At 34.1% G+C, this 13,140-nt stretch overlaps 1 protein-coding gene across 1 annotated transcript; it reads right to left on the bottom strand.

Annotated features, from left to right (window-relative positions):
• Positions 1-4,691: 4,691 nt before the first annotated feature.
• On the bottom strand, positions 4,692-6,106 carry LOC126744847 (cysteine and histidine-rich domain-containing protein morgana). The gene is made up of 2 exons (XM_050452407.1): positions 5,901-6,106; positions 4,692-5,815 (listed from the first exon to the last, which is right to left on the bottom strand). The coding sequence occupies exon 2, from the start codon at positions 5,811-5,813 to the stop codon at positions 4,815-4,817; it is 999 nt and encodes a 332-aa protein (XP_050308364.1). The 5' UTR covers positions 5,814-5,815; positions 5,901-6,106; the 3' UTR covers positions 4,692-4,814.
• Between the last annotated feature and the right edge of the window lie 7,034 nt (positions 6,107-13,140).

The following is a 13,140-nucleotide window of genomic DNA, read 5'->3' as shown; positions in this document are numbered from 1 at the left end:
ATTATCTCAAAGAGACCTACGTAACTAGAGAAAAAATGAAAACTCTAAGTCTCAGTCTCAAAATCTGACTGAGACACATAACACACAAAACATTTTGAGACTGAGACTTAGAGTTTTCATTTTTTCTCCAATTTTTAATATTCCAGGATATGTAATAAATATTTCTAAGGTATATGGATACCTATATCCATTAAAGATGATCTGGATATACCATATATGCATAATTTCCTAGGTAACAAAATAACGTCTTAAATACGTCATTTTTCGTACTTTCTGGTCTAAATGACGAGTTATTTTGACGTCCTTACAGTAACGTACAAATGTTACATCCAAAATGAAGTCCTAAATAAAAGCTAAAAGACGTCTTAAACGGAATTGAAAAAGATTTCTGGAAGACGTCAAATATTTACATAGGACGACGTTTAAAGACTATTTTAGGTCATTTAAAACCACCTAAAATAGTATAAGTAACTTTAAGGTCTTAAAATAGTTTTTGAGGACTTGAATATTGAGAAAAAATATTTTTACTTAAATTCCAAATATATATTTATTTATTCATTTGTAAGTATAACAAAATAAAGCAGATATTCGTTGGTCAAGAAAACTCTAAAAAAGGAGGAAGGAGAATAGGAGGAAACATTCAGAACAAAAATACTGACAACTCTTAATTTTAATAAAAGGAAGTTCGCGCCGATGTTTGCCATGTTTTTCTGTATTTTTTTTAAAATTTATAAACAAGATTAGATCAAGATGTAAACGCTATATAAAATAAAACTTTTTTGTATATAAACGGTATATTTCGGTCGGCAGAACATTACACATAGAAGTAAATATTACAGTTACATTATAACCAATGTAGTTTTTAACATACCTACACTTATATTTAAAATTATTTATTGTTCTTGAGGCATTCTAATAGAAATTAATGATTTTATTGCTTAACTTAAAATTAAATCAAATAACCAAATGTGAAAAGGATGATTCCCTTTGCCAAACGGAGTTTGGAGAGTGTCAACATAGACTGCAACTGAAAAAGGCTATAAAAAAAATTGTTTTATTGTACAATATGGCCGCCCACTTTGTTCATGAATACGTGGCAGAAGCAAGTAAAATAGTCATTAAAAAAAATAATTCTTGTCTATATTTAAACTCTTAAAATATGAAATAATATGCCTGATCTAATCCAATTTGGCATTTTTTTTTCTTTTCATAAATTGTTGTAACAAAACAAAAGTTGTTGATACATTGGTGATCTTCGGTTGCATTCTCGACATTGTCTGTTCTTTTTTATTAAAGATATCAAAGTGACTTTCCTAAAATGACGCCAAGAGACGTCATTGTCGATGTATACAGGGTGTTTCCTAACTATAGTACGAAACTATACAGGGTGAATCGTTAGGTCGTTTTATGAAAAAAAGTTGCTATGAACGTATGTCGGGAGTTGCTTTGTTTCTGAGATACAGGGCGATGAAGGTTCAAAAAAATAACGGTATTTTAAAAATACTATAACTATCCTTAAACCGATTTGGTTGAAATTTGGTGCAGTTATTTGAAGTTATAAGACGCTTATTTAGCTGTAACTAGATTGAAATTATTAGGTCCAGTGGCGTGTCAGTCGGCACCACACGCTTATTGTTGAGAAAAAAACAAGGCCAATAATTGTTTTGCAGCTTTTTATTTATTTTTGTATTTAAGCAACTAAAAATACAACTTTTTCGTATCTTATCTTATTATCTTCATATCTGGCTTCGTTTTCGAAAAAAAAATTTAAAGTATCTTTAACTCATTCTAAAAATTATCCATGGACGACAACATGAAATAAAAACCAATTAATTCGACAAACAATTTCGACTTTAAAGTAAATGGGCAAAATGCCCACCTTCTGATAAAATACACGACTGCAAACGATTTGTCATTGAGTGTCTGACACGCTCAAAAATACCTGGAGTATCCCTTATGATATTGCAATTGACAATTATCCGATTCCTCAAGTCATTCACATCTAGAACAGGAGTTTTATAAACAAGAGCCTTCAGATGGCCCCATAAATAGTAATCCAGGGGATTCATATCAGGACTGCGAGCCGGCCAATTTTGAGGTCCTGCACGTCCAATCCAGCAATTAGGGTAGATGACGTCGAGATGCTGACGAGCAAAAACACTGAAATGAGCTGGAGCCCCGTCGTGCATAAACCACATGTTGACTTTTACTTGTAGGGGTACTTTTCTAATAAAGTGGGTAAATGGTGTTGCAAGAAATCCGTGTAGGATTCACCTGTTAATCTTGCCAGTAAAAAAAAATGGGCCAATTAGGTAGTCACCAATAATTCCTATCCAAACGTTCAGCGAAAATTGTTGCTGAAAATGAGTTTCTCTAATAACGTGGGGATTTTCGTCGGCCCAAAAATGATCATTGTGGAAGTTCATAATAGCACCACAGCATAAAGAAACCAGCAGTCGCACTTCAATAAAAATACATTGGTTTGAATAAGCGAGTTCGGTGCATGTGTACTAAGGCAGGCGCGGCATATTTGCTTATAGTAGGGATGCCGCTGACACTCGCTACGGTCCACGCGGCTTTTGCCATGGCTAGAGCCGGACTTAAACATTTTTTTAGATATTATTATCTTGTAAAATAAAAATACCAACATAGTACAAATATTTATTTTTTAATATTAATAAAGTTCATATATTAACAAAATATTTAAACAAAAATAAACATCGCATTTCTACATCTAACAACGACGATATAGAAGAATACGTGCAGGAAGTTAATTAGGTATGTACCATAAATTTAAGAGACCATTCTTTGAGTAATTTTAATCAAAATCACAAAAGTTTTTATAAAAAACGCTACGCTTTGTAAAAACGCTATCAAAATAGTCACTAAGTACGGCGCTGAACTAGGCGATACACCTATGAACACAGTTCGATAAACAGTGAGCTCGGCATCCGGAGAACATGGCTGCGGCATGGCTAAGGATGCTATTAGTTCGCTTACATTTTCGAGCGGAGTGCGACTGCTGGTTTCTTTATGCTGTGATAGCACCTCTTGAAAAATTTGCCTCGTCCGTAAATAAAATATTTGGTAGGAAATTATTATTGTGTGCCATCGTATGAATCAACCACCTGCAAAACATTAATCTTGGATGAAAATCCCGAGGCAGTAGAGCTTGTACACGCTGTATGTGATATGGATGCAGGAGGTTTCTTTTTAGAACTTTCCAAACGGTTTTTGAACTGACTTCAAGCTGCAGTGCAATCTTCCTGATACTATTGGAAGGATCTTCTTCTATCGCATCAAGTATAGCTTCTTCCAGTTCAGGCGTTGTTATAGTTTCTGGTCTTCCACCACCCATATTAAAACTCCCAGTTTCACATAATCTTGCATGTAGTTTTCTAAATGTTTTTGCACATGGAATTACTCTGTCCTGGTAAATTCTTCGTGCTTCTTCCGCATTTCCATTTGTTAATCCATAAATAAAGTGCATGTCGGTCATTTCATGGTTGGTAAAATTATTCATGATGGAGTAATGAATCACTGCTAATTGACAGCTGAATTTTACTTATAGCAATTCTTTCACTGTCAGCTGGTCTCCAAAGCAGGTAGGTACAAAGGAGGTACTTGAATGGACTTTCCAATTATTTGTCATAAGAAGCAATGTATTTGTTATTTTGTTGTATTTCAAAAATCTGATAATAAAAATCGTAGAAGTTGAATGTTTATTATCATAGTAAACAAGACACAAGAGACCAAAAAGTCGTCCATTGGAGGGTGGACATTTTGCTCATGTACTTTAAGGTAGAAATTGTTTATCGAATTAATTGGTTTTTATTTCATGTTGTCGCCCATGGATAATTTTTAGAATGAGTTAAAGATACTTATATACGAAAAAGTTGTATTTTTCGTTGCCTAAATACAAAAATAAATAAAAAGCTGCAAAACAATTAATTATTCGCCTTGTTTTTTTCTCAACAATAAGCATATGGTGCCCACTGACACGCCACTGGACCTAATAATTTCAATCTAGTTACAGCTAAATAAGCGTCTTATAACTTTAAATAACTGCATATACATAGAACATACACTTTAATTTTTTGCACTTTCTGGACTTGCTATAGGTATATATATACATGCTATCGCATGCTATGTGGGCCTATGCTAAAAAATTAAAAAATCTTAAAAAAATCGTAAACCTAACCTTTTATTCCTCAAAATTACTCCTTATAATAAATTAAAGAAACAGTCTTTTGTTAATGATATTGTAAATCAACATTTTAAAAGCTCATAGTAAATTAAATATTAAATTAAAATAATTCAACTCTTTAAATATCCATCCAAGAGATTTTCAAAAAAAGTTACAATGTTACATATGTAATAAATAACCAACCCTCATAAAAAGTGAATTTTAAATTTACTTTTCAGCTTCAAAAATATTTATTTTTTGCAAATTGAGAAAATTATTTTTTTAAATAAAACCTGTAAATTTTCAAAAACATTCAGTGTGGAATAACTGTTGTTATCTATTGCACTTATTTCAATAAATCAAAGCTCATTTTCTCGTTTTTCTTATAAGATTCAATTTTTTATTTTAAATTCTTTTCATAAAAACCAAATTCTTCAAGTAATTTGATAACATTCCATTTAAAAATTATCTTCTATATAAAGTGAATAAAACAAAAACCTCCATGTTCTTGTATATCAAACATGCTTTATTATCAAATTAAGTTAGCAAGGAAATTGCAAGAAATTAAGCTACTACTATTTAATTAAAAAATAGACCATCATATCAACTTTAAACCTTTTACGCTTCACTATAAGTCACTCAGATCAACAGCTTCAATTTTGGGCATCTCAGGCTCAACCTTTTTCTTTGGCACCTCTTCAGTTTTGACTATTCTAGTTTCCAATTTGGGCCAACTGCCTGCCTCGGCTTTTTTCAGCTTTATTTCAACTTTTGTGCCATACATTGTCACTTTACTGGCTGCTACATCAATGACACCTGCCAATTCAACATCTAACAAGAAAGTTGCATTATTTTGCTGAGGAAACACAAGATTACAGTACATCCTTATTGGGTTTAGTTTAATCACACTATTCTGTGGGCTGTACATCTTGGCATATATTGAAACTACTACATAAGGCCCTGTTTGATGGTAGTCCCACCTGCATTCAACTTTGTCTTCTTCGGTGTCTTTTTTCCATACATGAGCCCCTTCTCTGCAACCTTCTTGGCTCAAAAAAGAGTTGAAATCAGTGGTTTTTCTTTGACAGCAGGACCAATATTTCAGCCCTTCATGAAATATTGGGACTCCTGGATGGTGAAGACATAAGGCATCATTACTTGTAGGGCCTTCATAAGATGCTGTGCATCCACCATTTTTGCAACTGGTCCCTATGGCAATCTCATCACTGTTTAGTTCATTAGCTTTAAAAGGTTTCTCAATTTTATCTATTTGAGATTTTAAACTGGGTGCAATTTCTGGCACCATAACATTCATTTCACTATTAAATGGCGGCCTGACTAAAATAGGTACCTCAATATGTTTTGGTTTAACTTCCTCGACATCAGGAATGTCTTTTGCAACAGGCTTTTCTGGCTCAGGTGGTTTGATATTTGAATGTTTTGAGAGGGTGCATCCTTTAAAATTTAAAAATTCAGTAAAGTCTGTGCACTTCTTGTTACAACACGACCACCCTTTGTACGCGTCATGGAAGAAGGGGGCTCCTGGATGATGCCTGCAGGACTCTTCTGTGTTCGCTTTTGGATCAAATTTTTGACCACAACCTCGGTTGTAACACTGTTCAGACATGACTGAAAGATAAAAATAAATGTCTCGTTAGGAAAATGTTATAAAATTGGCTTCAAAGTGTTTCTTTTTAAGAGACAGTAGACTTACCAAGAAAGTTATGGCAGTCAATTTAAATAAATCAAGGTTTGTTTGCTTTTAGAACGTTTATATTTCGCTTCGTGTTCAGCTCAGCTTTCAAAACTTCTGGTCTCTGAACGTAAATAGTTCAAGTTTTGCTTGTTTGGGAACAATCTAGAAATTTCAGTTTTTATTTAGAACTTTCCTTGGATTTTGATTTGAAGTTAAATAAATTTTGAGGTTACGTTTTGTGTCAAGGCAAATGTCAAAAGTAGGTAGTGGCTCCGGATGCGTATCACGTAAATGTAATTTAAAAAAAAAAGGAAATGGGTTGCGGCTTGCCTATATTGAGTAGAGAATGCCGCTGTTTATAGGCAACCCGTTTAACCGTTCCTGGGAATTTTGTACAGGATGTTGGCGTACCTCAACAATGAAATCAAAGCAAACAATCTTCAAAAGTCTTGGCTCCCCAGGATATTTAAAAGAAATAAACGAAATATATTGTACTTTATTTTATATTCGATAACCATAAGGTAAAAAATAATGATTTGTTTTCGAAATAAGGCAGAACAATGCGTTGAAAATAAAAACTTAAAATAAAATATTTAAAGTTAAAAATGGAAGCGGCACAAAAAATACAATTTTAATAATGAATTATTGCCTTTTTTTTTCAATCGATAGACCAGTACGTCTCGGTATTCCACAAATCAAGTTATTAATAAAGTTCTCTGGCATATTCCACTTTTCTTGAACAGCTACCCTTAAGCCCTGAAGCGTCAAAGGAGGATTGTCCCGATTGGATATTGATCTACCGGGATAATCCTTTACATGCTCAATGGGATTCATGTCTGGAGAGTTTGCTGCCAGGTTATTATCTGGATATTATCTTGCCTTAACAAGTTTTCTACCCTTTGCGTGCGATGTGGTCTGGCATTATCGTCTTGAAAAATGATATTATTGCCAAATTCGTTACGCAAAGAATAATTGCTTCAATAATGTATATGGCACCTGTTATTGACAATACATTCAATCCCCCAAAACATCAGGGGTTGGTTCTCTTTGATAAGGAATAACTTGCCCCACAAGAATAGGTTGTTCCAATTTACCTGGACCCCTGCGGATACTTGCTCTATGTTTAGGTATAAGTCTAGGCACATGTTAAGGGTTTCCTGCCCTTAGATTTGAAGAATGTAACCTTTTTATTATAGTTCCTATCGAAACTATCCTCGGGTACTACTATAAACTCCGGGAACGTGGTGATGTGAGAGAAAAATATATTGAGTTAAACAAGAGCAAAGGAACCTATACATGATAGGTTTATTCGCTTTCAGGCATTACGAAACCTCAATAATACTACTAACCAGCTAACAAGTCAGCTTCAAATATATCATGGAATTAGTGATAGTGTTCAAACAATAAGAAATAGGTTACTTGAAAATAATATTTACGCCAAACGTCCCGTTAGAGCTATATTATTATACCGTGGAAATTGCCCGAGGAAATTAGGAGAACATCAGAATTGGCAAGAGTATGAATTCTTTTTAGTGATGACTCAGGGTTTGGTTTAAGTCCTGATTAAAGAAGACTGAGGATGTGGCGAATACCTGGTAACGGGTTTTGTTTGCAAAACGTTTAAAAAGTTAACAGGTACCAGGACAGAACTTTGATAGTTTGTGTTGGAAATCCTTGGGTATTCGGACTAAATGGAACCCATTGTTCAACTACGCCCTACCGAATTTTGTAAAGATTTTGTATTTATGCACTACAAGGCACGTCCGCATGTTGTAATAACTCGAAACTTTTTGGAGCAGCACTATATTCATGTATTGCCATGACTTGCGCAATACAATACCCTGATTTAAATCCTATCGATCACGTTTGAGATATGTCAAAAAGGTGTGTCTTAAATAAAGGATTAGTGTCCCAGACAAGGAAACTTAGAGTTTTTAAACTGTATATGCAAGAGCAATGGCTACAAATTGAGCAAAACGGTATTGCCAATTTCATTAGGAGCATGCCAAACAGATGTCGAGCTGTTACTAACAATAGGAGGGTTATATCTATGCTCTCCTATACTCTATTAATTAGGAATTTTTTCTTTTTTATTAAAAAATTTTCGATATTTGACTTCTTTGAGGCAATTATTCATTATCAGAGTCAGGAAAAAACACCAGAAGAGAACAATAGAAACGAAGATATAACAGACTGTAGAGGTTTTGTCATCCTTAATATACACAACATATAAGATCCTTGCAAACATACAGTTAGAACGCTTTAAACTCATCGTAGAGTCAGGCCTGAGGGACCACCAGGGAGGATTCTGTAAGATAATGCTACTAAAAGGTACTGTCGATCAGATATTTACAATAAGGCAAATTTTAGAAACATGCTGGAAATGTTAATTTTATAGGGTAAATCATTAAATATTTATCGACTTTAGACAAACATATGGTAACCAAGAGTTAATCTATGGGACGCAATGATAGAGCAATTAATTTCCAAAAAGTAAGTGAGTAAAAGTTGGTGAGATAATGTCAGATTCGTTTGAGGTGTCGGGTGGCCTAAAACAAGCTAATTCTCTCTCCCCGAGATTGCTCAATATTGTATGTTGGTAATAGAGTAAAAAGAGATATACAACGGAAGAGGGAGTACAACGGAAGAAAACAATTCCGAGAGCGTAAGAAGTTTTAGGTACCTAGGTACCACAATTACCGAGGAAAACAGTATATCCGTCAAATAAGAATGCGTGCACGCTCTAAAAGAAGTTATTCACAGCACAAATCTATCCCGAAGATTAAAAAATTAAATGTATGAAGCAGTCATACGACCAGTGATCATGTACGGAAGTAAGACTTGGATATTTACTATGGAAAATGAGCGCAAGCTAAAGTGTTTGTAACGAAAAATTCTGCGTAAGATCTTGTAACCGTGCATAGACCCAAGAACAAAGCAGTTCTGTCACTATAACACAAAATGGTCTGGGAACAGCATTGGGAAGGGCAGAAATCTATGGAGAGACTCCCTATGTCATGGAGCAACAACAACATTGTTGCAAACCTGGGAATAGAATACGATCCTAAATTGAAGCATGATAGAGAAGGATGGAGAGCGATCGTGCAGTAAACCAAGAGCCACCAAGGGTTGTGGCTGAATGATGATGATGATTGTGAATCCCTCGGTATACTATGATAAATTTTTATGTTTCTGATAAATAATTGTTGACCAGCGCATCCAAAATGAATTCAGATGTATTTTCCAGAAAAAATTTTAAATTTTCATTTACTTATATTTTAATATCTTAGTTCCCTAGACTATGTTGATATAAATTCGAGATTTGATAAAATATAAAGTCGAGCACACAATTTCTTGACTGTCAGCAGGATACCGCTTTAACAAGATATATTGACCTTCTGAAAAGCTCGGTCTTTTCGGCATACCTCCTATTATTCTGGCAAGAATTCAGAACAATTGACTTCCCCACTAGTTCATGTTTCTGTTAAAGCTACAATAACGTATACTCTCATGCGGTTATTGAAGAAAACGATGCGTCGATTTTTGAATTTAAGCTGCGCACATTTAAGAAAGCATGTGAAGTGCGACTCTCAAACATATTAAGCTGCTTCAGTTTTTTGAACGAATGTTTTAACTGGTATTTGTAGTTTTTGTTTAAGGTACTACCGTTATTTCCTGAGATTGTCTCACTGATAAATAATCGTGGAATATTAGAAGCAGTTTTAGCTGATGGTAGGCTAGGAATTAAGGTCCAGAAGTTTACCGAACAAGCTTTTGCAGGTCTTCCTAGTGCCAAGTTTCATCAATTTTATCAAATTAATTTTTTAAGTTACCGGAGTGTCCTTGTTTTTGGTCACACTTCTTGTAAAATAAAAAAAAAATTCTTTTATTGGAGTAGCTCTCTAGAAAAATCTTCTGAGATTGCATGTACTCGGCGCTTTTTAGTCTATATGCCGCTTTTAATATGGAACAAGCAGCGGAGTTTGGTATAAACTTAATCAATATTGGTTTTACTTAAGAAGTCCGATAATATCAGGATAATAAGATTTTTACTAGGGTCTCTTAAAGCCCAAAAATACCAGATTTTGGAACAAAGCTATTATTCTAATTGCTCAACTAGGTGTCTTAGTGCTTTTTTCTCTAGTATTTTGAGGCGTTGCATATTCTCATTTAGTTTGGTGCCAAAGTCAACATATTTTGCTAATTTATCATTTTGCCTAATGATCAGATTGAGTCCCAACACAGGTAAAAAATTTCGCTATTGCAGAACTAACGTTTGCAGTAAATTTTATGATTAGGTATGATTAAACAGTGGTTTTTGACTATACGGGCCGAATGGTCAAGAAACTATTTAGTAGCAGGTATTAGTAATAACTCGTTCGACTTACAACAAAAACAGTCCACTAAGTTATAAGAAATCGCCTGTTGTAACACAGGGTTTTTCGGCTCACATTATGGCATGAATATAATAAGATAATGATTATGAATGATGTATGTTTTTGGGAAGCCACATTTAAATCTGCCTTAAACGTTTTCTATTGCACAGCAGATCTTGCTATTGGTTGTTTAAACATAAATATTATCTACATTTAATCTATTTAAAGAGATCATTAATACACATAGAGCATACAAGTTTCCGAGAGACACTAAATGGCACGCGTACGTAAGAATCAACCAAATTTTAACTAAATAAATAATTAACCTAAATTACAGGTATAATAAATAAATGGTAGCTTACATCAACATTCTTTAGAGCAGCCACGGGGCCCCTAAGAGGAAACTCTGCTGATTCTTTCTATATTTAAGACTTGCTTACCCTAACTATGATCAATGTAATTCAATAAATTCCAAAATTAGTGGATACGATTAAGACCACACTCGACAGAGAGAGACAAAGACCCAATTAAAAATCATGTCATGCGGCTTTAACGCATCAACAAAACCGCCAGGAGCTAAACAAATTCTCACTGGGCCGTGGCAACTAGGTCCATAAACAACTGTGGATAAATTAGAATTTCGAACCGACGTTGTACCCCGTATATCCGACATACCGCGCTCCCATAAAACCGAAATCGTATTGTGAGTGTTCCGATAACTGGACAATTGTATCCTGAGTTTGTACATTTTGCTTCTGTTATAGATATAAGTGGTTCTGGCTTGGGATTATTTTTAGCACATAAAATAGGTTGTTTATAAGGTTTTAAAGTTGTTTAAAAGTTAAAGTTGATAAAGTTGTTTGTTTCCGCTCCGTAGCACATTATCGGCAGAATGCACATGTCATATACTTCTTTTGTTGCACATAAAATAGGTTGTTTATAAGGTTTTAAAGTTGTTTAAAAGTTAAAGTTGTTAAAGTTGTTTGTTTCCGCTCCGTAGCACATTATCGGCAGAATGCACATGTCATATACTTCTTTTGTTCTTTAACGTTATTTTTTTTATTATTGATTATAGAAATCAGATTATTTGAACTATTTTAATTGTTTAAATACATCTTTAGAGTTTAGTTTTAATATACTTATTTGTTTTTAATGTATTTTAATTGTTAATAATTGCTTTTTGACCATTGTATAACTTACTGTTTTAACTTGTCTATAAATGGATTTTACTGTGTTTTTTAAATTTTGTAGTGCCCTTAAAAAGGCCCAATATAGGTGATTAAAGGAAAAAAATCGAAAAGCTTGGATTTTACTTGACAATTTATCCAACTAAACCCTTAAAAATTAAAAAAATAGATATTATTGCGTAGCATTAGGGTAACATCCTTATATACCGGTTGTTCAGTTAATCAGACGAAATTCAGTATAAATACAAATAAGAGCGTATTGTTAAAGTCAAAATAAGACTTTTTTTCTTATAAACATCTAGTCTAAAATGCACTCCCTCAGAGCTACGAGGGTGGTCCCAGAAGTACCCGGCCTAACCTAGAGATGTCGGTACTAGTTTGAAAAATATCAGTGTATTAGAAAGTATTCAATCTATAAAGCATATATTTCAAGTTTGAAGACGCCACGTTGTTTAGTATTTGTTTGGCAGCCATCAATAGTGAACGTTTTCAGTGAATTTGTGAAAATGGAGAAAATTGGTCATCGTTATGTGATACAATACTTTTATTTGAAAGGCCTCAGCCCAACCAATATAAAAGCTGAACTGGATTCTACTCTGGGCGAGTTTGCTCCTTCGTTAACAACAGTAAAATATTTGGTAGCAGAGTTTAAATGAGGCCGTACGAGCTGCCAAGACGAGCATCGCAGTAGTCGACCAAATGAGCTGACGACTCCAGAAATTTTAAAGAAAATTCACAAAGTGGTACTGGATAATCGTCGACTGAAAGTGCGCGAGCTAGCGGACATAGTAGGCATTTCAAAAAGTGCGGTATACAGTGCGGCATATTAACTGAAAATTATGACATGAGAAAGCTGTGTGCAAGATGGGTGCCGCGTTTGCTCACACTCTTTTTTCGTTATTCTTACCACCACATAAAATTTAGATATACCATCTGAAAGAGAATTAAATTTGCTATAAGATGGGTATATTTAAGTTTTTGAGTAATTTTTTATACCGGGTGTTATTAGAAGTTAAATGTAACATTTTGAAAAGTGTGCAAAATGAGTGGTTTCTGCTTCGTTGTCGTTTTTCTAAAATCTGGTATATGGGGACATGTTTTTTTTCAGCAAAAACTACTGCATTTAATGTGATTTCCAATGATATACTTACTTTTGTGATAGCTATTTGTTTTCACAGCAATATCACGGGCAAAAGAAAGAAAACCACAAAAATTGCAAATTTTATATTTCTTCTTGATCTTTTGAGTACCAATGCAGTGAGTACTTGTAGATCTATCTTCCCTAACACAGCAACTCCACAAATTTCTATTAGAGAAGCTGTAAACAAATAACATATCGCGATATTCATTCTTTAAGAAAAAAGGCAGGTTTTCCTTCTTTTGTAAATGGCAATGAATCCGCAAAAGAAGGAAATTCACAAACCATATATTACTTGATTTTAAAACAAAAGCATAGATATTTACAATTTGACAAGAACTGTCATTAAGTTTTCACTTCGACTTGTACATTTGCAATGTGTTCAGACACTGTGGGGAAACTGGTTCCTTTCAAGGAGAACCTGCGATTATGAGAGCTGTTACAAAAGATAGATCTAGAAGTACGAGCCGCATTGGTGCTGCATTTCATTTAAAAAAAGTCCAGGATTTATTGCCAGTGAATAATGAGGTGAGGCTTTAATTCTGTAGGTGGTACTT

This window comes from Anthonomus grandis, chromosome 15 (assembly GCF_022605725.1).
Source record: "Anthonomus grandis grandis chromosome 15, icAntGran1.3, whole genome shotgun sequence".
Taxonomy (NCBI): Eukaryota; Metazoa; Arthropoda; class Insecta; order Coleoptera; family Curculionidae; genus Anthonomus; species Anthonomus grandis.
The sequence above is the reverse complement of the archived record's forward strand: the minus strand, read 5'-3'. Positions and strand labels throughout refer to the sequence as shown.

What these genes read in the sequence shown, in the direction of transcription:
- LOC126744847 (XM_050452407.1), bottom strand. Translation starts at nt 5,813, where the DNA reads ATGTCTGAACAGTGTTACAACCGAGGTTGTGGTCAAAAATTTGATCCA.